This window comes from Heterocephalus glaber, unplaced genomic scaffold (assembly GCF_053883595.1).
Source record: "Heterocephalus glaber isolate CG9 unplaced genomic scaffold, H.glaber_assembly_v1.0 deba00001479, whole genome shotgun sequence".
Taxonomy (NCBI): domain Eukaryota; kingdom Metazoa; phylum Chordata; class Mammalia; order Rodentia; family Bathyergidae; genus Heterocephalus; species Heterocephalus glaber.
The window spans coordinates 7,016,251-7,038,994 of NW_028258316.1; the positions used below are offsets into that span (position 1 = coordinate 7,016,251).

The window sequence follows — 22,744 nt, forward strand, 5'->3', positions numbered from 1 at the left end:
ATTACCATATAAGATAAATCATTTCATGCTTAAGCTTCTGTATCTGATTTATTTCCTTTAATGTTAACACCCCAAGGTACACTTATGTTCCTACACAAGATTCAAGTTTACTTTTCTCTATGCAGAGTAGTGTGAGTGGGGTGTTGGTGCGCGGTGGAGTCTTCCCAGGATTTCTTTCCAGACTCTTTTTGTCCTGAGCAAAGAAGTGGAGAGCAAATGAAGTGGCAGGGTGTTACATTTATTAAAGGTGTTAAAGGTAAGGAAAGAAGGGAGAAGAAGGGATCTGAAAAGAAGTGCTCTGCAGAGTGAGTATGGGCTGACTGAAGCAGCAAAGCAAATATGCTTTGCGTGCAGAGCAGGCTGCTGAAAACAAAGGCAGGGACCATAAAGCCAGTGGCTTTATGCCCATCTTTTATGCCCCTATTCTGACATCAGATCTAGGCTGTTACATGGATAATCTGCTTGATCTCGTGCCAGGAGAGTTGAAGCTAGCATTCTCTGATTGGCACCCGGTGAAGCTGTTCAGCACATGTCCTTTATCTCCGTGACTGACAGGTCCTGCAAGTTGTCCAGCTATTTTGTTGTACCCTAAATTCCTGTCTCTTTTTCTGCTGAGACCTAAAACCCTGTAATCCTTTATGGACTCATGAGGACATGGAGGTCTTTCTCTTTGTATAGCTAGTTCAAGATAACAGGGGCGATAGCCCCTTCCTACTGGGGATTATGTGCTCTCTAACTAGCTTAGGATGTTGTGGTTTATTGGCTGGGATGAGTAGAACTTATCAATAGGCAATGAAAGAACAGTAAATAACTATATATGAAGGACTGCTGAGCTGGCTGTTCCATGGGAGAAAGCTTGGTAAGTTTGTCAGGAGTGTAATTTTACTGTTAGTTTGTAGTAGAAGTGTAAAGCCCAAATATGAGAAGGAGCAGGTCAGATTTCCACCCTTCCCATTGAGACAAAGGGGAATATTACATAGGTTGCCAGTGCCCATTTGTAGTTCTGCTACTTATCCTCACTCAGAGGGGGACTAGAGTGTAGCTTTCTGAAAAGCAACCTTATGTTTTCCAGAGGTTCACAGGAGTACATTCTTTTCTGTTAGGTGCTCTTTTTCATAGGACAGTTTAGGTGGAGCTCACTTTGTGATTGTTGGTCCTCCCCAGGGTATGTTCCTCTCCTCTGTATAGGTTCTAGAGCAGGAGCTGGTCTGAGATTGCCAGGGCAAGTGAGTAAGTTTTTCAGATATGTCCAGTCCTCACCACTAGTCCTAGTCCTTTGAAAATTAGAATAACTATTTCCCATTGAGAGTTTATATATTTTTCCACTGTATCCCTTGAAGAAAGACCAGTTTGTTTCTAGACTGGTTTTAATGTTTCCTTAGGAACTGAGAATAAACCTAAAGCCTTGAGGGGCTCGAAGGCTGCCCTTCTTGCTGCTCTGACTTTTTTTTCTCCAAAAAGATTTTAGACATGTCTCTTTGGTATCCCTTACAATGAATGACAGTGACCTGCTTGGGAACCAATGGTAGCAAATTTTCACATTTATTAAAGGTAAGGAAAAAGGCAGAGTGAGTTTGGGCTGAGTTAAAGTAGGAAAAAAATTTTAAAATGCACCCTACAGCATAGGGTGGGCTATTCTGAAGAGACACCATGATACCAAACACTTAATGGCAAATGTTCCTTTTTTATATTTTTCATGCTAGTGTCACATCCAAGTCATCCTATCAATAATGTGCTTCAGTTCTCATGATAAGTCTGCTTGCAGGGCTTTGGGAACTGTTTTGCAAGTGTGGCCTGAAATTTTGCAATCAACATGTCTTGCCCACTTTCCCGGGCAGTCTTAGCTATGTCCTGCCTTCCCATCTCATGCTGACCACTGTTAAAAACTGGGAAGGACATGAGACATGGCGTTAAAAGAATAGGACAATTGAAAACTATGAATCAGTCACAAGATACAAATCAAAATCCAGAATTCAGGTGTGTCTCTGTGTACCAATAGAGAGCAATCCAGAAAGAAAATTAACAAACAATTCTATTTACAATTAATTAATTCTATTTAACATCTAAAGGAATAAAACATGCAGGAATAAAGTTATCCCAGGATATCAAAGATTTGTACAGTGAAAAGTACAAAATGCTGCTGAACAAAATTAAAGAAGACACATAAATGGAAAGACACACCATGTTCATGAACTAGAAGTTTAAGGCGATTAAGATAGCAATACTAACCAAATCCATCTAGTGATTCAATGTAATTTCTAACAAACCATCCAAGATTCTTTTGCAGAAATAGAAAATCTATCCCAAGACTCACATGGAAAGTTACAGAGGCCTTTTTGCCTTCCAAAAAACTCAATCCCAAAAAATTTTCTAGAGATCTTAGAGACAATAAGCTGTAAATTTGGGCTCTAAAATTGTCCTGTTCCCCTGTAAATTATGCTTTCTCCACCCCCAAGGAAGCAGAAATATTGATAGCAGCAGATCTCAACTTCAAACACATATAGACAGCTTGCATTATAACCACCCAGACAGTAAGAATACACATCCTAGCACCCATCTTGAAAACACTCCCTTAGAGATACCCAAATTCAGCTCATAATGAGTCTAATTTTCCTGGGCACCCACACCCTGTTCTTGAGATCATCTTATATTTCTAATAGACCCTTCTCTTGCCTCTTACCGATGCAATCCTTTGTTCACGATGGAAGTCAGTGAACCTACAGACTTAGTCTACAGAAAGTATGGGTTAAATTCCTTATTTCAACCCTGGGGAGACTCAGATCCAGCCTAATGCCAGTAGAACAATTCAAAATGTCTAAATCTTAAAAGAAGCTATATGTTCAATAACAAATGAATAGATAAGAAAAATATGACATTTATATACAGGGGCCTACTACTGAGGCAGGAGATTAGGTCATGGCAAAGCAGTTGGGAAAGTGGGCATGTGCCCTCTGAATCAAAGAGATCCAGGGCAAATGCAGAACAACTTCATCTGCTACCAATCAGAGAATGCTATCTTCAATTCTGGCACAAATCTGGAAGGGAAAATGCACTATGAAGAAAGCTGTCCTTGAGGGGCCCAAGGGTGTGGCTGCAAGGGACCTGTGGATATAGGAATAAGTAGCTCAAGACAGTGAGTCACAGAGAGTGGGAGGAAGTGACCTGAACCAAGAGAGCCCAGCAGTATGGGAGGAGGTAGCGTGGAGCAGGGGGACCGACCATTGTCAGAAGGAGGTAGCTCAGGTGAGGAGGGGCACCTAGGGATATAGGTAGAGAATGAGGAGTCATGAGACACTCCAGTCCTAACAGACACAGGATGAGCTCCCAGGCGGGGACACTTGATGTAGTACTGATGCTGGGCAGGTCAGTGCCCACCTGAGGAACATTTGGCACACAAGGATGGACCCAGTATTTGGCCCTGTGACCTTTGTCCTGCCTGATTTTCATGTCACTATAGAATGCTGCCCAGGAGTGCTGATTCTGAGCCATGGAAACAGGGCAGGGGTGATTATCCCTCCAGCACGAGGTCTGGCCCTAAAGCACTGTCCCCCGAGGCTCATATATCTTCAGGCCCATTACCTGGGCTCCTGAGAATGTGCCTTCAGAAGGCCATAGCCAGGCCAAGGTCAAGAGTCGAATCAGCAGGGCACATCTCCCCTGGTAGATCTGGCCATACCTTACTCTGGGATTCCAAGCCATCAGGGTTTCCCATCAGGGAGCCTCCAGGAGGCTGGCCCTGTATCATCCAAGTGGCTCTGTACATGTCTAACTGGATTTGATTTCTTAATTAAATTGTGTTGTCTGCTGTACCAGTGATGTACCACTTCCCCTAGAACTGCAAGGGCCAATGACAGGCAGACCCCAGGGATGGGCCCAGAGCTACCTTTACCATGTGGTTTCTGCTAGCACCACTGGGCAGCCCTCTGGGCAGCAGGGCCCAGAGATGTTCCTGTGCTGAGAAGCTTGTGGGAGTTGGGACCCTCCTGGGTAAAGAGGGATCCTGGGTGAGGAGTTAGCCCTAAGTCATCAGGGATAAGGTGTTTTTAGGTAAGTGGTGGTCAGCTTTCCTGAGCCTCAGTTTTTGTTTGAGGAGGGACTGAAGATGTCCCCACCTGGTATAGTCCCCACCTGGTCCTGGTCTCCCAATTCAGTGCTTCCTTTGCTTCTCCTCCCCTGTGTTCTCACTGTCCCTGATCCCAAGGGCCCTCCCTGCACCTGCTTTTCCAGACCCTTTACCTCTGGTCATCGTGGAAGTCTGGATGCAGGGATCCTTGCTCAGATGTGGGTTCAGGATCAATGCCAGAGGTGTGTCCTGGGCTTGAGTCTAAAAGGTTCCTAGCAGGGTAAGCTCCAGACTCAGGGGACCCAGGGTCGTGGCTTCAGGGTAGCTGCTGCACTGGAAAGTTTTGGAAGAGGAAGAGGAGGACTGAGATGTCTATCTACAGGAATTATTAATGAACTAACTGCATGTTGCCCCACCCCGAAGGTGGGCTGATCCATCCTTTAATAAACCCAGGAAAAATGAGCCAATTGATACCAACTTGTTTAAAAACAAAAGATGTTGGCCTCTCCTTGTCTTGCTTTTGCAAGATAGAGAGAGCGGAAAGTAACAGATGGAGGCCATTCCGAGAGCTCCACAAGGTGACATTGCTCTCAGAACTGTCCCTTAGATGGCTGGTATTTTCCATTTCAGAATAAAAACATATATGTCACTGCCTAGAACATCACATCTAATTTGTAATTTATTAAATTTCAACCATATTTTATACCTTGCTTTGTTGTTTGGTAATATTTTCATTTTTTACTTTAAAATCTCTTTTATAATATGGACTCTTCTAAACTTGAAAGGCAATTGAATGCAGTAGGATGAAAATGTGAATGTTTTGCTGCTTGCATGAAAACATACACGAGGCTAGTGAACATTTAGAACAACAATGAAAGATGGAATCTCATGGGTGTTTTCTCTGAAGGAATTCTAACTTTGTGAACTAAGAATGGCTTCAGAGAATTTCTGAGGAAATAGAAAATTATAAGTCATAGAAATATAAAAATATTTTTTTCACTGTAAGGCCACAAAACTAAAATTTTTCTTCATTCTGAAGGTTACTTTCTGAATTAATTTATTTACTCATTTCAGAGAGGTTATGGAGAAAGACATGGTTCTCAAGGTGCCATTGCTTTGCAACTCCGGGAGAAAAATGTCTCATTTAACCATTGTAGGCTCCATTCTTCAGTGCAGTTCCTGCCTCAGTCATGGGCTCCCATACACTGTTTCCCAGCTGAATATCTGTTCTGGTTTTGGCATTTTCTGCATTCTGCCAGGTTGTTTCGGATCCAGAGATGCCTGGTGACACATTTATCTCATACTCCTGCCCTGCAGTGTGAAGCAGACCTCCAGTTCATCATGCAGGAATAGGTGCCTTGTAGCAACTCACTGTGTACTGAAAACCTCTACAATCTGTGAGCCAAAATAAACCTTTCCTCCTTTCAGCTGTGAGTGTCAGGTATTGTGTTCCAGTGGCAAGAAAGTGAACAAGACAGGGCCTAACTGGTTCTTAACTTGAGTCCTTTTAGAAGAGTTTTTGGTCCATTCTAAAAGCCCCACTGCTTGATACCATCACCTGGGGTCTTAGGTTCCAACTTATGGTGGGGACACACACATCCAATCCACAGCAGCACTGTACCTAATGGGGCTTTCTGCTCCCTCACCTGGCCTTAGGGGAAGGAGGCTGTGCCCGTTTGTTTGACCCTTAAATGAGAGGTGGACTAGGACCAGGGCAGGGTCAGAGAGGAGGCTGGGAAGCAGTAAAGACAAAGGACTGGGTTGGGACAGAGCTGGTGGAGATAACGGGATTGACATCATAGGAACGGGGGTCATAGGCAGAAAAAAAGATAAAGTAAGATCTCATCAAGCTTTATTTTTAAAAAATTAATTTAAAAACAACCTTACTAAGGGCAGGTTTTTTGGTTTTCTCATTAAGCGTTATTTAAAAAAATTAATATAAATACCTCACTAAAGGCAGTTTTTTGCCTCTGCACTTGAACTCCAACAATTAAAAAGCCAAAGGTAAAGAGAGAGAGAAACCAGACCCGAGAAGGCACCAGGTAACACAACTACCATAAAAACTTAACAGAAAGAGTTGACAGGAAACACAAGGATGTGGCCAGGAACATGAAAGGCCACGGTAACCAGGCCCCTCATTGACCTCTAATAAAATGCAAAAGAGCTAAGAAACAGCTACTAAGGACTCTTATTTAATATAAAAAACACACATGTTCCCTTTACTTTAATCACTGACTCTAAGTTACCTTTCTATGAGCTCCCCCCCCCCCACTTATCCATCACAGAGAAACAAAAAGAAATAAAATGGCCAGATAAAATATAGCTCAGGGTAAGATCAAAGATAGGCAAAGAGTCATCAGATGGTGACAACTACTAGGTGCCCATATGAGGGATGGGAAAAATCACTAGTCCTAAATAAAAGAGAACTAAAGACAAAAATCCACAAGTATTTCACTTCTAATGGCCCCTACTCTTTTTCTCAGAGTAGCTGTTTATCTTCTTTCCTTTCTATTTTTTCCCAAATAAACTCTCTTCTTTTATTTACTCTGCCTCTATATTCCATTACTAAAGGTGAGAGTTTAGGATCCTGGCAGGACGCGGGTAACTGAGTGTTCCAGCAGAGCAGGCATGACAAGACATGGCGTGGCATGAAGTACACCCACTCCCACATGTGACATTTTGTTGTGTTGGCCAAGATGGTAAAACTGTCTCTCTCATTTTTTACTGGGGCTGAGTTTTTGTGATCCTGATGGGCTGCTCAGACAGCAAAACACTGGTGCCCACTTGCCAGATGCGGCATCTACAGAAACTGGAGGGAGGACAAAACACAGCAAGAGTTTTCGAATGCGGTTGGTAACTGGCTGTGGAGGTTGGATGCAGAGAAGCTAGCTTCAAGTTCCCATGGTTGGCCCAAAACATCCCCAGGGGAGGCCGAGAGAAAAGAAAAAGGAAAGCAATACAGCCTTGGCTGTATCGGCAGAAAAATAGTGTTAGATTTCCCCCAGTAGACTTTGATACTAACCAAAAATGTGAATTTATAAAATGCTATAAAATAGACGTTGGATAAAATCTAGTTTATATCTGGGAAATATAAATGCCTCTTCATTAGTCATGGGAATTCCAACTGCCGGTTAGAAAAGGCAATAGGGCAGCAGCTGTCCCTAAGACTTAGAAGACAGGTTTCCGTGGGACAGACTGGCCTGAACCTCCTCCCTCTGCACTCCAGGAAGGAAGGAATGTCCGGCCTGTCCTGCCTCGCTTTTCTTTTGGGTTTGATCTTCTGCTGGTGAGGAGAAAACTTTCTCCTTGTTGATTTTTAATTCCAACCTTCTTTTCCCATCACTTCGTACTTTCCTTTTTTTTTACGCATATTTCTGCTGAAGATCAACAGAGAGACCCTAAGAAAAAGGCTTAGTCAGCCTTTCCCTTCTTTCACGTGTGTGCGTGGGAGAGGAAAATTGATAAATGCGCCTCTACTAACATGTGATTTGTGATTGCTGGACAATGCGTACAGACTTTAATCTGTGAGTTTCTTAACTGTATTACAGATACCAGGACATAGAAATCTTCAGAGTGGGTTTAAGTAAAGCCTAGCCCAATACCGCTAGTAAGAGAAATTACCTGAGCGATTCAATCAGTAACACACAATGTTTCAAACACCTCTTTGGCCCAGGGCCCAGATTTCTTCCGGACTACGACTTGTCTCTGTTCCGGGAGGTGATAGATCTCCTCGAAGGCTAAGATTCTCCAATGTAGCTTGTCTCTTTTGTCGTTGTTCACTCGGGGATAATTTGGTCATTAAAACTGGGCCCCGGCTGGACCCCTCCCGGGAGCCCAGCAGGGTGTCCGTCCTCCGTCAGAGCCCCTTCCGGATCCGCCACATCTGTCACTGACCCCCCCCCGCCACTTGCAGGTTGGAGCACCCCCTACACACACACTGTTCTCTCTCCAGGACTGCGGTGGCCCCGCAGAGCCCCTACTGTAGGGGCGCAGGTGCAGGATGAGCTGGGAAAACTGCCGCTTGCCTGGGCTGGGGCTGGGGTCTCAAGGCAGTGGCCCGCGGGGCTAGGCTGGGAGGTGGGCGCCAAGGGGAAGCCCCTACAGCAGCTTCTGCTTCCTCATGAGTGGGTGGCTCGCCCATACCCCGTGTCCCTGCTGCTGCCCCCCTGCCCCCTCGAGGATCCCCCAAACCTGCCCCCAGCACAGGTCAGGCAGCCAGCAGCCTTGGACAAATCTCTACCCGACCCCCCGACCCCCCCGCCGCCCCCAGGGTGACTCTGTCGAGCTTTGGCCCAGCTCACCCCTTGCTCACAAACAAACAGAAACTACAGCCACTATTAAAACCTGGCTTTTACAGCCCAGCCCTTTTGCAAAAGAAAGGGCCTTCTAAAAAGCTCTCTAAATTTGAGACAGAGAGCAGACATCATTACCAGGGACACAGACTCCAGGGGCCTGATCCAGTTCCTAGGGGAGAAAGAGGAAGACAGGTGGGGAGGGCTGGCTTCAAATACAGTACCCTCGTTTATTTTAAGCTTGGTTTTTTAAACTAGTTACTGGGGCTAAGTTTATGATCCTCACGAGCAGCTCAGACAGCAGAGAAGCAGAGCTGCGGTGCACATCTTCCACCCGACACTAATAAAAGATTCTGGGGCCGGGGATTTAGCTCAGCGATTTCACCGCCTGCTGCACAAACACAAGGACTCGACTTTGATCCCCGGTACCAAAAAAAAAAAAAAAAAAAAAAAAGATTCTAGTATCTATCTATCATCTATCTATCTATCTATCTATCTATCTATCTATCTATCTATCTATCATCTTTCTGTCTCCCTAAGACAAAAGAGAAGGCTGAGAGAACCCAGGCAGTGTTTAAATTACCTATCTGAAAAAAAGCACACATACATTTTTCAGGGCTTTCCACACCCTCAGGCAGTATAAATATTCCCAGTTCCAATCTATCAGGCACCTCATTTTTGTGCGTCTGCACTCACCTCTCAAATGTGTCCCAAATCACCAATAAACACTTCTCATGCCTACTGAGACATCCTGAAAACTTCTTCCATGAAGGAAGTCAGTCAACCTGCTACAAAAGGGTGGGTTAAGTTTTTTATTTTAGCTTTGGGAATGTCTCAGACTCAGCTGTGTGGGTGACAGAGCTGGAGGGCCAGAGACTCTTGGGCATGCTCATAGGATAAGAGGCCTCCTCAGGCTGGGTTCAAGGGGAAAGCTCTTGTATGTCCCGCTTGGATTCCACTAGTGCTTTAGACAGGTGATCAGCTCCACACACCAACAGTGAAATTCAGACTCACAGGGGTCAGGACCACGGTATAGACCTTGTAAAGCTTGGGTTGAATTCAGGCTCCAGGTAGACAAGATACTCAAGGCTCCAGTTGCCATCAAAAACCTATACCCTGGGCCCTTGGTCAGGGAGGAGACTCAGGGGTCCACAGTGCCTAGGACTAGCACTTGTGATGATCCTCACTGCATGTGTGGCACCATGCATTGGGATACCAGATGTGCATAGATTTTCCTGGGCCCTTCTGATGCTTCCTATCATGGGACCTGAGCTGTCCTGTAGTGCTGCCCCTACCAGCTATTACTCTATCTCATTAGGAACACTAGACCCCCGCCCCAAAAGCCTCAACAAGCCTCACAGAATCTTTCAGGCTAAATCCCTAAGGGGAAAAACTGAGGCTGGGCCCACTTAGTTTTGCTCTGGGTCTGCTTAGCAGAAGTTGAAGCTGGATCATTCCCACACTGAGGACTTCTGTGGCTGGCCAGAAGTAAGGAAAAGTCTGGCTGATCTAAGCCCAGTCTGCTAGAGCCACCCTGGAGAAAGACTCTGGTGGACTGGTTTCCCAGAGTCAAGTCTGGACCCTGCCAGGTCTAATCTGCCCAAGGGAGGGAGAGGCTCCCTGGTGATTCAGTCCTTGCATGTCAGCAGTCCATACTAACCCCTGTCTGTTCCCCAGAGATGCAGCTCATGAGCAGTGTCCAGTTCCACCACAAGTGACACAAGGAGCAGAGTCAACATGGGCCTGCAGAGTTGGGATGAGGGGTAGGGAGGAGGGCAAGGGCAGAGGAAAATGATGTGACCTGCCACCGACACAGTGGCTTTGGTCTGACTGCGACCCCTCTGAAGGCGAATTCTCAACAGGGCTGGTCACGGGGCTCGAAAGCATGTGCACCACTGAGGAGAGTGCTTTAAGGCCAGACCTTGGGCTGGAGGAAGAGTCACACTCTGCTGTCTTCCTCACAAAATCATCTGAGCAGTAGGCTGCACAGAGGTCACAGGGTCCAAGACTGGAATCTTCCTGCTGGGCCGAAGACCCCTCAGGTAGGCACTGGCCTGTTCGTAGTAACTGCAGCCCCATGTGTCCCTCCCCAGGAGCTCAGCCTGTGTCTTCCAAGATGGGTTGGCCCATGGCTCCCCAGCCTCTACCCACATCCCTATTGCCCCTCCTATGCTGGCCCACTTCTTCCTGGGAGCACTGAGACCCCCTGCTCCATGCTACTTCCTCCCATACTGCTGACCTCCCTTCATTCAAGTCCCTTCATCCCATTTTCTGTGGTCCCCTGTCTTGGGCCACCTCCTCCCTACATCCGTAAGTCCCCTGGTAGCCACACCCTTGTCCACTCAATGGCAGCTTTCCTAAGGGTACATCGCCTGCTGTCAACAATGTCTGCAACATGCAACACATCAGACTCTCAAATTATCAAATTACTAAACAAGCTGCTACACCATGGTGGCTCAAAAACGCACATTGCAAAGGCCAAAAGCCCCAAAGCTGAAATTCACTGTGCAGGAATCAAGGTGTGGATGGGGCCTTGTTGCTTCTGCAGGATTCAAGGATAGACCTTGCCTCATCCAGCTTCATGGGCTTGTGACTCCATCACTCCCATCTCTGCCTCTGTCTTCTCGTGGCTTTCCCTTCTGTGTTCAATCTCCTTTCCCCTGCCTCACAGAAGCACACTTGAAATGACATTCAGGTCCCAACTGGATAATCCAGGATGATCTCTCCATGTCAGATCCTTAGTTCATCTAAAAGGTAGAATGATGAGGGAGCAAAGGAAGGACATATTTACAAGAGGGAGAAAAAAAAGAATGGCTAATTGTTGATTATAGATATCTATCTTTTATCCCAACCTAGTTCAAGGACAGCCTACAAGGTCTTATGCCATACTATCAAGGCAATCAAAACCAAGACTGAGAAATTGTCATATCCGAGAGAAGATTAAGGAGACATGATGACTGCTATAGTGTCCCCTAAGGTTTCATGTGTGGAAATTTAGTCCCTACTGTGAGATCCTAAGAGGGTGGAGTCAGGTGTGAGTCAGACACCCAGAGAGGTGGTAACAGATGTTGAGTCCAAAATGGTGGTTTTTGGCTGGCAGGATCTGGGCTTTCCTCAACAGGGGCTCCATTCTTTCCTCTGTGTGAGAAGTGGGGTCCTAGCTACCTGTTCTTTGTGGTTCCCACTGCAATAGAACAGTGCACAGCTGTCTCTGCTTGTTTCTGCTGCTCTAACACAAAGTGCCACAGACTGTATTATCTCTAAGTATAGAGATTTATTTCTTGCAGTTCTAGAGGCTGGGAAATGCATAAGGGATCAATGGGTTGGGTGTCTTGGCTGTTCCTCTCAGTTTGCACCGTCTAGGAGTTGTCACATGGGGAAGAGATGGAAGAACAAAAAGGCCCTAACTAGTTCCTTACTGGAGCCCTTTTATGTAAAAGTACTAGGCCTATTCACAAGGGCTGAATTAACCACCTCCTAACATCCCCACCTCTTGAGAATATCACTGGGTTCTCAGATTCCACCTTCTGGGTTTGGTGGGGACACACACATTCAAACCACAGCAGCTCCGTACCCGATGGAGCCTTCTGCCCCTTGACCTGGCTCTAGGGAAAGGAGGCTGTTCCCACTTGCTTGGCCCTTAAAGGACAGCTGGAGTAGGATCAGGACTGGGTCAGGGAGGAGGTTGGTGAGGCATCAGAGAGAGGATGGGCTCAGGGCAGGTCTGGAGAAGATGTGGATGGTGCTGCTCACATCAAAAGGGATTCACCTATTGCTCACCTTTCCCTATCCCCATCCCAATTTGGGCATCTTGGCAGGGCCATCCCCAGGCTTCCACACTGGAAGCCCAGGCAGTGAAGGCTTGGGCTCAGCTGGGCAGCCCAGGCCTAGAGAGCCTGGAGGATGTGCAGGCAGCCTGGGTCTCTACTCTGTGCCGTCTTGTTTCTGTAGCCTCCCTTTTGCTTGAGTAAGACCAGAGAAGCAGTTTTCTAGGCCTCCTGTGGATTTGAGAGACTCTTTTTCACAACCCCTTGACCTAAGCTGTCTCAGTGACCTCATCCACATCTCTTACAGTGTAAGCCATCCTTACCTGGCCCTGAGCTTCCCTCCCTGGCCTTCGGTGCTTCTCTTAGGGCTCTCAGTGGCTACACCTGTACACAGGCAGGAATCAGTCCAGACTGTATCCTTCAACCTAGCAGTAGGGACAGTTCCTGTGAGGCAGAGCTTAACTGAGAAGAGACAGGAAGAGGTGCGAGGCTTTCCCTGATTCTGGCTCTTCTCAAGTGCCTCCAGGATTGCATGTCACGGTCTTCTATGGAAAGGACTCTCTGCACCCGTCCTGTTGTTGTTGTAGTAGACATGGTGATCTTCCAGCCAGAAAGCATGCTTTGTGTGTCTGGTAATCAGAGAAACCCTCAGGATAAGGTTGTCCAGCTGCCATCACACCCTGACCCATGTTCTGGTGAGGAAAGGCAGGTGTGCTCAATGTCAGCCAGCCAACAGGCTCACTTCTAGTTTGCATTTGAGGGGTAATCCTGGGCAGAGGTTAGCTGAATTGCAGGCCCATGTGCCAGGAGATAGCAGCTCACTTCCTGGTGCTCCTGTAGCTGTAGTGGTCAGGAGGACCCATGGCTTAAGCAGTGTCCTGGTCTCCCATTGGTCAGCCGTATCAGCACAGGAGGGGCCACACCTTAGTATATATTTCAGGTGGTCACAGGAAGGTGGAGTTGTGGTGGATCACCAAGCCTGCTATAGTGGCAGCCACCAGCTTGCCCTGGAAAAGCCCTTCATTCTCCTCCCTCATCCAGGTGGAGTGGCAGTGGGGACCACAAAAAGCTGTCGCATCTAGGTCAGCTGGCTGTTCTTACCTCCAAGTGAGGACCCATGCAGGACAGGGATGTGTTGATGCTACACTGGATCTTTCAAGAAGTAGAAAGTGACTACAAGCCAAGAGATGCAGGGAAGGTAACCTGAGAAACTGGAAAAGGTGGAGAAATGGATTCTTCCCCAGCCAACTCCAGGGATCACAGCCCTGGGGACTATGGTCTCAACCCAGAGAAATTGATTCAAACTTTTGCCTCCAGATCCAAAGTGAATACATGGGTGCACTTATAAGCTGGTGGTTTGTGGCAACTTGTTCAGTGGCAATAGGAAACTCATGCCTCCAGTCGCCCAGGGAGGAAACACAAAGGAATATTTGTGCTCTGAGAATTTGATCCTGAAAGTCCCAGCAGGAGCAAGGGATAATGGGAAACTACTTTGCTTGGACCAAGGTTAGAAGCAAGATCACCTGCCCAAAGAGGATCCCAAAGGCCAGGTTTTAGGATGGAGATTCTGTCTTTGGCAAGCTCGTGGGGCTGCGGCCAGCACATCCTAGGTTTCCCTCTGAGCGTGGAACTTTTCTGGGTCAGGCACAGTCACTGTTTCAAGTTAGAAGCTCAAGTGGCACAAGAAAGGTCTTATCCTGGAGTCTGAGCCCGATTTCTAACCCTCACTGGTCAGCTTGTGTCTTGGGCCAATCCTGTTTCCTGGGGAGCTGAGGTGGAGGCAGTCATTGATTGGAAATCTCCTTGTCCCCCAGCCAAGTTGAAAGTGGTAATGTGTGTGTCTGGCTGGGAAGCCGGGCTTCTTCAATGCTGCACTGATTCTGACTGCTGCTTTGACAAAGGGAAAGAGGCAGGAGGGATTCCTGTGTGTTGAGCCCAGATGGAGGGGCAGCCAAGGCTGCCAGTGTGAGGACTGGAGCCATTCAGGCCAGCCACAGGCCGAGCTGTATGAGTCTTCTCCCAGGAGGCTTCCTCCTGTCCCTGCCCTGGCTTCAGAATGTAGCCCAAGTGGTCCGGGCATCAGCCTGGTGGGGGCAGCAGTCTGAATAGGGTTAGTATGGGCATGGTTCCCCCGTGGTAGGGTGAATTGGTGAGCACTAGATCCACAGGTCCCTGGTGAAGGCAGTGGCCCACCTTTGCCCACCCCCTGCCTTGAATAGGTCTCCAGCCTCAGTCACCATGAAACTTCCTATCTAGTTCAGTATCACCCAGGATACACAAGATCCTGGTGAGCTGCAAGGGTTTTCCCCTTACATCCTTCCAGGACCCTCCTTCTTCTCAGCCCTGACAGGGCTGCTACTGTAGGACCTGTTGCCGATGGCTGAGTGTGGCCAAGAGCTGTGGGCTAATAAGTGCCTCTCTTTTAGGCTGCTCTGACAATGAGCTTGGGGCTGTGACTAGGAGCGTTCACTCAAAGCAGGGACGAGCACAGCATTGTTCTGCCCAGGACACACTCGGGGCAGTCAGTGGCCATGATGGTTGCCAGAGAGCCTGGAATTCCTAGCCTTGTGACTTGTCTCTGCACCCTAACGTTAGTCTGAGTTCTGGGGACAGTGGGCCTTGGGAGGGATGCTAGTTGAGCCCACCTTTTGTCTTTTCCAAACCTCATGGCCCAGTGCACAGAGAGCACACCCCTGGAGTCTTGGAAGCCAGTGTTTATTTAGAAGAAAAAGTGGGCTCCATCAGTGGATTGGCATTTGGAGAGGTCGGGGGGTAGCACTGTGCTGTAAGAAGGGTCCTCCAGCTCTCTCACTAGCACTGTGGTTCATGCTGCAGCCAGATGGCACCTTGGGCTGAAAAGACAGGAAGACCATGGGGTGGAGAGACAGGAGGCAGCTGAGAGGGAACAGCAGGGTAAAGATGGCTGGGGTCTGCAGCCAGGGGTCAGGAGGAACAAAGGCAGCCCGGAGACCCCCAGCCCACCCTGCCCTGGCCTTGCATCAGCCCTCTGCACAGCCATACTTACTGCATGTTCAGTCATCGATGCACTGATTCTCTGTGGGGGAGAGAGAGAAGACAGGTATGTGTGTGCGTGTTTGTTGTTGTTGTTTATGTGGGAGAGAGAGAGAGAGAGAGAGAGAGAGAGAGAGAGAGAGAGAGAGAGAGAGAGAGAGGATGGATCTCGGTCCCAGGACTACTGCACTGCCTCTGACTGCCTCAGTTCCAGCTTGGCCCAGCTGAAGAAGACCTGAGGCTTCCATGAATTCAAAGTATAGAGAAGGGGAAGTCAAAGGGCTGGGGCTCACAGCTGCTGGGGCATAAAGGACTCAGCTTGTTTACCTGTTGGCCATGGCAGCTACTCAGCCAGTGGCCATTCATAGCCTGAGTGGAGCCCCCTGCCCAGAGGTGGCCACTTGAAAGTAAAGACACCCCCATATCAGGAAGGACCAAGCCCCAGGACAAGTGGGACATGACCAAACCCAAGATATGGAGAAGAGGTGGCTCAGAAGAGCAAAGCCCATGCTATGGAGATGAGGTGGACCAGGAAAATGAGACTGGGGAGACTTGGGCCTGGGCCTAAAATTTTCATCTGACCAGGCCTTGGCTAGACTGTCAGGGGAAGCACTTCGGGCTAGAGTCCCAGAGACCACAAGGTGGAAGCCACCATCTCTTCAGAGACAGGACTAGGATACTGAGTCTCTCCTCTCCCTTTTTCCTTGTAGGGCAGCATCAGGCCTGGACAGAACCACATCCCCTTTCCCCATCCCAAACGTCCATTACCCATGTGCTCAATGAAGAAGATGTAGTCATCAGAGAGACCCAGAGATCTGGCAAAGTTGAAGAAGTGGTCCTCCACTTCAGGGCTCAACTCCTTGGCCCTCCCTGTGGCCAAGATGGTGGAAAGTGGGCAATACAGAGAATTCTGTAATTTATATTATGATTTTTGACATGATATCTCATTATATAGTTCAGGCTGGCCTTAAACTCTCAATTCCCCCTGCTTCAGCCTACCCAGTGCTGTAACAACAGGTGTGGGCCACCGCCCCTGCCTCTCTATATAAGCACAGCTGAATGAATGAATGAATGAGACCTCAGACTGCTTTCCCAGGGAGGCTCTGTGGAAAGACTTCCTCCCTAAGATGGGGGCTTGAACCAGAGAAGACTTGGGGCTCTTGGGGGATTGGGGCCCCTCCCACTGGAATGACCGGGAAGCAGGTCCATGAGAGGATGGGGTGACAACTCGCCATAGAGAATGAGTTCAAAGTACTCCGTGTTGTTGAAAATCAACTTGTAGAATACCATGGCAAACTGATTGTAGTCGGTGGCTACCACTCTCATGGTGTAGTGCTGTAATCCTTCAAAACCTGCATGTAGATGCCAAGGGGGCGTCCCTTCCTGACCAAGAGGAAGTGACAGTCCCCTTCCTCCCCGGCCTGTCTCCCTACAGAGAGAATCTGTGTGGAGGTGAAGGCAGGCCTGTGCCCTTTTGGAAGGACTTTGGCTCCCAACCCCCAACCCCAAGGACCCTCTCACTCAGGACTCACCTGCCAGATTGCCCAGGGTGAACTGTCCAGGTTGGTCACTTGGGACTATAGTGCTGCTCTTGTGATAACAGCCCTTGTCACTGTGAGAATGAGACATGGAGCAGGCGTGAGCAGGGAGAAAACACAGGCTTGGGCCCCCGGGCTGTGTTAAGTTGGCCCAGGGCTACAGCAGGATTCTGAGACCATGGCCCAGCCCAGCCCATGAGAGCCTAACCCCTCCATGGCAGGGGGCCTGCCTGGCCCACAACCACAGCCCTGGGGCTTCCCTTCTGAGCCTCTGGCTGGTCTGCTGTGGGTGCCCTCTGACCCTCCCTCCAGCACTCACTGACTCCTTCGCAGCCTCCCCGGAGCAGCCTGTCCCACACACAGACTCCAGGCCCTGAGCCCAGCTCTTACCTTGCTGCCCCACTTTTCTACCTCTCGGCAATTTCCACAGAACTTCCAGTCTGCTCCACACCAAGCACTGCCCTGTACTTTGAGACAATATTGACCTCTCCCTTGAGTCCAGCCCACCCCTGCACTCTAGACCCAGGTTCCTAAACCCTCCTTCCTGTGCCCCTCAAATACTCCAATTGCAATCCAATCTGTGGCCCATGCCAGAAATCACTGTAGTTGGATGACAGTCATCTCTGTCCTGCAACTTCCCACCGGTACACTGGGAGTTTTGTGCATCTCCCTACAGCATCTGTGCCAAGATTCTGCCTGGTTCAGGGCATGATGCCTCAGAGATTGGTCTAGGAGCGCTCCCCTCCCGGCTGCTCCTCAGCCCCTGCTCAGGTGGCCATGCTGATGATGGCTGGCTGATTTGCTGCCTCCTAAGGCGAGACTGTCTGACTCAGAGTACACCAGCCCCTGCTGTGACCCCTGTGCCTCCTCCTTTTAATGGTGGTAACAGTAGTGATGGTAGTGGTACTGGGCTACATCCATAGCCCTGATTTTACTTTTCATTTTGAGACTGGATCTCCTAAAGTTGCCCAGGCTGAATTCAAACTTGTGATGCATCTGACCCAGCCCCTGGAGCTGAGCCTGGCAGGGTGGTAGGTAGGGTGAGTCCTTTAAAGTCACTTTCCTGCCCTGGGTGGTGCCTCTGACACCTCTGTCTTCTTTTCTCCAGAGTGTGTTCATTTTTGTTGTAATCATCTATTAATATTGATGGCATTGAGGGGGGAAGAGTGGGAGGAAGCAAAGAAGGGAGAAATAGAAGGAGAGAAAAAGGTAAGAAGGGAGGATAAGGCAAACAAGAGGAGGAAGGGACGCAGACTGATTAAACACAGAACAGTGAGATGAAGGACAGTTTCTTTCATTTAGCTAAGCATAGGGTTACCTGTCAGAACCTCAGGAGGTTGTGGCTTTACCTGAACCAGGTGGCATTGACATTGTAGCTGTGGTCATCTTTCAGCTCATAGGTGGAGTTTAACTTGAGTCCTTGGCTTAGGCTTTCATTCCAAATTGTGTTCTGTGCCCAGCCTATGGGATACCAGTGCCCCTGGAACTGCAGAGGGCTCATGACAGGCAGAACTCAGGGATGTGTCCAGAGCCACCCCTCCCACATCGGCCCTTCTGGTACCTCTGAGAATGGGCTGCCCTGAGCAACTGGAAGGGGCTTGGGTCTTCCAGGTCCAAGAGGGACCACATGTGAGGAGTTAGCCCTGAATTTCTAGGGGCATGGCTCGCAGAACCCCTTTTTCTTTTTGGTGAGGGACAAGAAACATGAACAAACAACCAAACATGAAGAGGACTGGATTCCCTGGGTGCTCCCACTCAGCAGTGCTCTAGAGGCCATTGGCCTCTCCCTTGCTCTGCTCCTGTGCTCTGGGCCCTCCCTGCAGTTGCCCTTACCCGGTCATCCTGGAAGTCTGGCTGCAGGGGGATCTGGCTCAAAGGTGGCACTGGGATCCAGAATGAAGGTATGTCCTGGGCTTGGGTCTGCAGGGCCCCCAGCAGGATGAGGCCCAGCCACAGGAGACCCAGGGCCATGGCTTCAGAGCAGGTTCTGGGCTTCCAGGCGTTGAAGAAGAGCTAGCAGAACTGAGGAGGTCAACCAGAGGGAAACATTTATGATCACCACTCTGTTCCCACCCACAGGGGTGGGCTGATTCATCCTTTCCTAAATCTCAGAATTATGACCCAATTGACAGCAACACCTTCAGAAATACATGAAAATAACCCTCCCATCAGGATTGTGCAAGGTGTGAAAGGGCAAGACGGAATGAGACAGGAGGGCCATGCACAGACCTCCAGTGTGTCATAGACAAGGTCTCTATCTGGGTCCTCACCGTGCCTCTTCCCTTCGTTTGATTGTCCCTGCCTACAGGTTAGCAGCTAGAATTCTTGACAAGCTCTCATGCCTGACCCCGTGAGCCCTGGGTGTAGATGTGAGCATCACAGTGTCAATTCGGCGTACCCACAGAGAGCAAAGAACAAGGTAGGCATGAAGGAGACAGGAGCATTGCTGGCATTTTGAGATCAGCCTGGCTGATGCAGTGAGTTCCAAATCAGAATATCATATAGAGGGAGAGCCAGTCTCCTGAAAAAAACGAAAGAAAAGAAAAAAGGAAAGCAAAATGTGTTCATACGTATAGTTCCTGTGCTTCATTCTGGATCTTTTAAGGTCAGGAAATGGCAGGCAGCTGACAGCAGACAGTCTGCACAGAGAAAGACAGGATGCCTGCTCTAGGCCCAGTGAGCCCACCCTGACGCTCACAGGCCCAGGAACAGATTGCGATGCCTTGGGCTCTGCACCTGCCCTGCACCTCGGCCCCCATTTGCAGGAGTAGATAGGACAACAGGGAGGCCTCGAGGAATTGCCCACTTCTGTGAGCCCTGTAGGCAGGAGCCCAGAGCCAGGTACAGGAGCCATAGATTGGGCTTCTTGAAAGAGCTGAAAGATGAGGCTGCAGTGACGGCTGACAGTGGAGCCCTGACAGTGACCATGGGGAGAACATAGGAGGCAGGCATCTACCTTCATTACAGGCCACATCTGCCTGACACTCATGCAGCTCTCCCTCTCCCCATACTTAGGGAGAAAGGTAGTAGGGGCCACAAAATTGGTGTCCAGTGCTTTCAGAGAAAAGTGTCTCATCCAGGTCAGCTGACTAAGGTGAGAAGCCAAGCCGAAAAGGTGTTTGTTGATGCCCCACTGCATCTTTGAGGGAGGAGGAAGGGACTGCAGGCCAAGTAATGCATGGAAGGCAGCTTCAGAAGCTGGAAATGGTAGGGAACTGGATGTTACACTAGTAACACCCAGGGAGCCCAGCTCTGGGTACTATGGTCCCAGCTCAATCTTTGGCTTCCAGAACCAGAAGAGAATACATGTATGCTATTTCAAGGTAGTAGCTTGTGGTAACTTATTACAGTGGCTCTAGGAGAAGCCAACCTCCCAGGAAAGAGGTGTCTATAGAAGGGGCCAGGTACCAGCCCAGTGCCTTCTGCTGAGTGGTGCCAGCCAAACTGTGCTTGGTTGCTTTCAGAGCCTTCTCTCCTTAGGGGCTGAAGGAAGTCACTGGAGCAAATCCCAAACAGCATGTCCCTGAAGCTGCCTCAGTTCGCTGGCTCTGCACCTCCAAGACAGCTCCAGGGCTACTTGGGACCACTCAGGGCTGGGTTGTGGAAGCCTCATCAGATGATTCCATGTCCCTACCCTTGCCTTTATTCACCTTCCTAGGAGGGCATCTTTAGAAAAGCCAAGTTTGTCCCAGGAGCCCTCTTGTGTCACCTGCTTCCTTGAAGCCATTCCCTCACCAACTAACACCACCTCCACAATTATGCCCGGGTGCCAGGTGGGCCTGAAATAATGGATTTAGGCACCTGGGGGCAGCACTTGGATGGAACAAGGAATCAGTCGTGCCAGAGCCAGGGTGGGATGGAAGGTGGAAGCAGCAGATGTAAACAGGCCCCAAGGAAGAGAGGTAAAGGTGGATGGCAGGCTGCCATCCCAGGCATGACCCATGGGAGGGGGCACTCATGACACCCCAGCTCTGCTTCCCCTACCCTAGATACCTTTGAGTAAAACTCTGATCCCACCCAATCTGGGCCCCACACTCAGCACAGGCAAACTGCTGAAATCCTTCCATCCTAGAGCCCTGCCCTTCTCTGGGGAGCTGGGTGAGGTCATCCTGGGCTTCCAAGCCCCAGAGAAGTTGGAAGAGGGACAGGACACCCTGGAACTATATTCTGTCTTGTCGTCCCTCTGTCACCTCCCCACCCAAGGAAAATCAGACATGTGGTTTCCAAGGCCTCCTCTGGCTTTGGGAAACTCCTGTTCACAGAACCCGGAACTGGGCTCTCTTGCCTAACTCACCCACTTCCTGCAGCTGAAGCAGCGACCATGCACAGTGAGCTTGTCCTGAGCTTCCCTCCCTGCTCTTCCATGCTTCTCTTAGAGCTCTCAGTGGTGATACCTGTGCACGCGTGGGAGGCACCTCAGACTGGAGCCTTGTCCGAGCAGTAGGGATGGTTTCTGTTAGGCAGAGTCCCATGACTGGGCAGAGGCAGGGAGGGGTGTGAGGTTACCCGTGTTCTGACTGTCACAAGTGCCTCCAGGAGTGTGTGTTGTGGTCTCTATAAGGCAAAGACTCGATCCCTCTCTCTTGTGAGTGCTGCAGTGGACATGGAGGGGTCTTTGAGCCAGGCAGTATGCTTGGTGTGCTCATGAGAGAATCCTTCAGGATAAGGTTGGCCAGCTGCCTTCACTCCCTGACCCATGTGCTGACCAGGAAAGGGAGGCATGCACAGTGTCACCGTAGCAACAAGCTCACTCCTGGATGACACCCAGAGGTGGGAACCTGCCCAGGTGTCCAGGTGAAATTCTGGCCCACGTTTCAAAGATCAGGGGCTCACTTCCTGGGAACCCTGTAGCTCTAGTGGTCAAGAAGTCCTATGGCTGCAGCAGTGTCCTGATCACCCACTGGTTGCCCAAGGGTGTGGGCATCCTCAGCCTGGGGGCCAGTCCCTGGTGTATGTCCTAGGTGGTGACAGAAAGGTAGGGAGTTAGTGGATCACCAAGCCTGCTATAAGGGGCACCACCTGCTTGTCCTTGAGCAGCCCTGCATTCTTCTCCATTACCCAGGTGGAGTAGCAGTGGAGATCACAAAAGTTGTGCAGAAGAATTTCAAAGAAAGCTGTCCTATCCAGGTCCTCTGACTGTCCTGGCCTGAAAGTGAGAGGATCAAGGAAGAACAAGGGTTTATTGATGCTACGCTGCATCTGTGAAGGAGCACAAAGCAGCTGCCAGTGAAGCAGTGCATGGAATTCAGCTTCAGAGGCTGGAAAAGGCAGGAAAGTGGATTCTTCCCCAGGGACCCACAGGGACACAGTCCTGCAGACTGCGGTCTCAGCCCAGGGACGCTGGTTCAAACCTCGCTCCCAGAACCAGAGAAGAATACACAAACGCTGTCTTAGCTGGTGGTTTGTGGCCACTGGTTACCATGGTCAAGGAAACTCATGCCTCCAGCCACCCGGAAGGGTAACACAAAGCCCTGTTTGTCCCAGAAGGTTTGATCCTGAAAGACCCTGAAGAAGCAAGGAATTATGGGAAGTTTCCTTGCTTGGGCCAAGATGAGAGGCTGGATCCATGGCCCAAGGGGATCCCAAAGGCCAAGTGCGCAGGATGAAGGTTCTGTCCCTTTGGCCAGCTACGGGGTCTGTGGCCATTAGCCCCTCAAGTGTCCCGCTCAGCCTGAACCTACTCTGGGTCAGACACAGTACCCATCCCAAGTCAGAATCCAAAGTGACACCAAACTGGTCTCTTCCTGGGGTATGGCTCAGATTTCTGACCCCATCTGGTGGCTCTGGGTCTCAGGCCTGACCTGCTTTCAGGGGTGCTGAAGTGGGTGATGTGATTGCTTGGGAATCTCCCTCTCCCCTGGCCAGGATGAAGGGTGAATGTATGTGTGTGTTGGGTGGGAAGCCAGGGTCCTCCAGAACCACACCCAATCTGGTTCCTTCCTTTATAAGGGAAGAAGAGGCAGGAGAGGTTCCTGCATGTTGTGCCCAGCTGGAGGAGCAACGGATGCTGGCAGTAGGGGACTGGGGCTTCAGAACAGACACAGGCCCAGGCATGTGAGTCTGCTCCCAGCA

At 49.5% G+C, this 22,744-nt stretch overlaps 1 protein-coding gene across 1 annotated transcript; it reads right to left on the minus strand.

The window, feature by feature from the left end:
* Positions 1 to 15,154: 15,154 nt before the first annotated feature.
* On the minus strand, positions 15,155 to 18,643 carry LOC101703972 (neutrophil gelatinase-associated lipocalin-like). Its single transcript, XM_004849607.3, has 6 exons — positions 18,506 to 18,643; positions 18,022 to 18,158; positions 16,667 to 16,746; positions 16,367 to 16,486; positions 15,903 to 16,004; positions 15,155 to 15,177 (listed from the first exon to the last, which is right to left on the minus strand). Exons 1-6 carry the CDS (start codon positions 18,641 to 18,643, stop codon positions 15,155 to 15,157), a joined length of 600 nt encoding a protein of 199 aa, XP_004849664.3.
* Between the last annotated feature and the right edge of the window lie 4,101 nt (positions 18,644 to 22,744).

What these genes read in the sequence shown, in the direction of transcription:
- LOC101703972 (XM_004849607.3), bottom strand. Translation starts at nt 18,643, where the DNA reads ATGGCCCTGGGTCTCCTGTGGCTGGGCCTCATCCTGCTGGGGGCCCTG. An exon ending in GTCAATGCCACCTGGTTCAG is followed by an intron (nt 16,747 to 18,021) that starts GTAAAGCCACAA and finishes TCATTCTCACAG; the next exon opens with TGACAAGGGCTGTTATCACA. An exon ending in CACCCTGGGCAATCTGGCAG is followed by an intron (nt 16,487 to 16,666) that starts GTGAGTCCTGAG and finishes ATCTACATGCAG; the next exon opens with GTTTTGAAGGATTACAGCAC.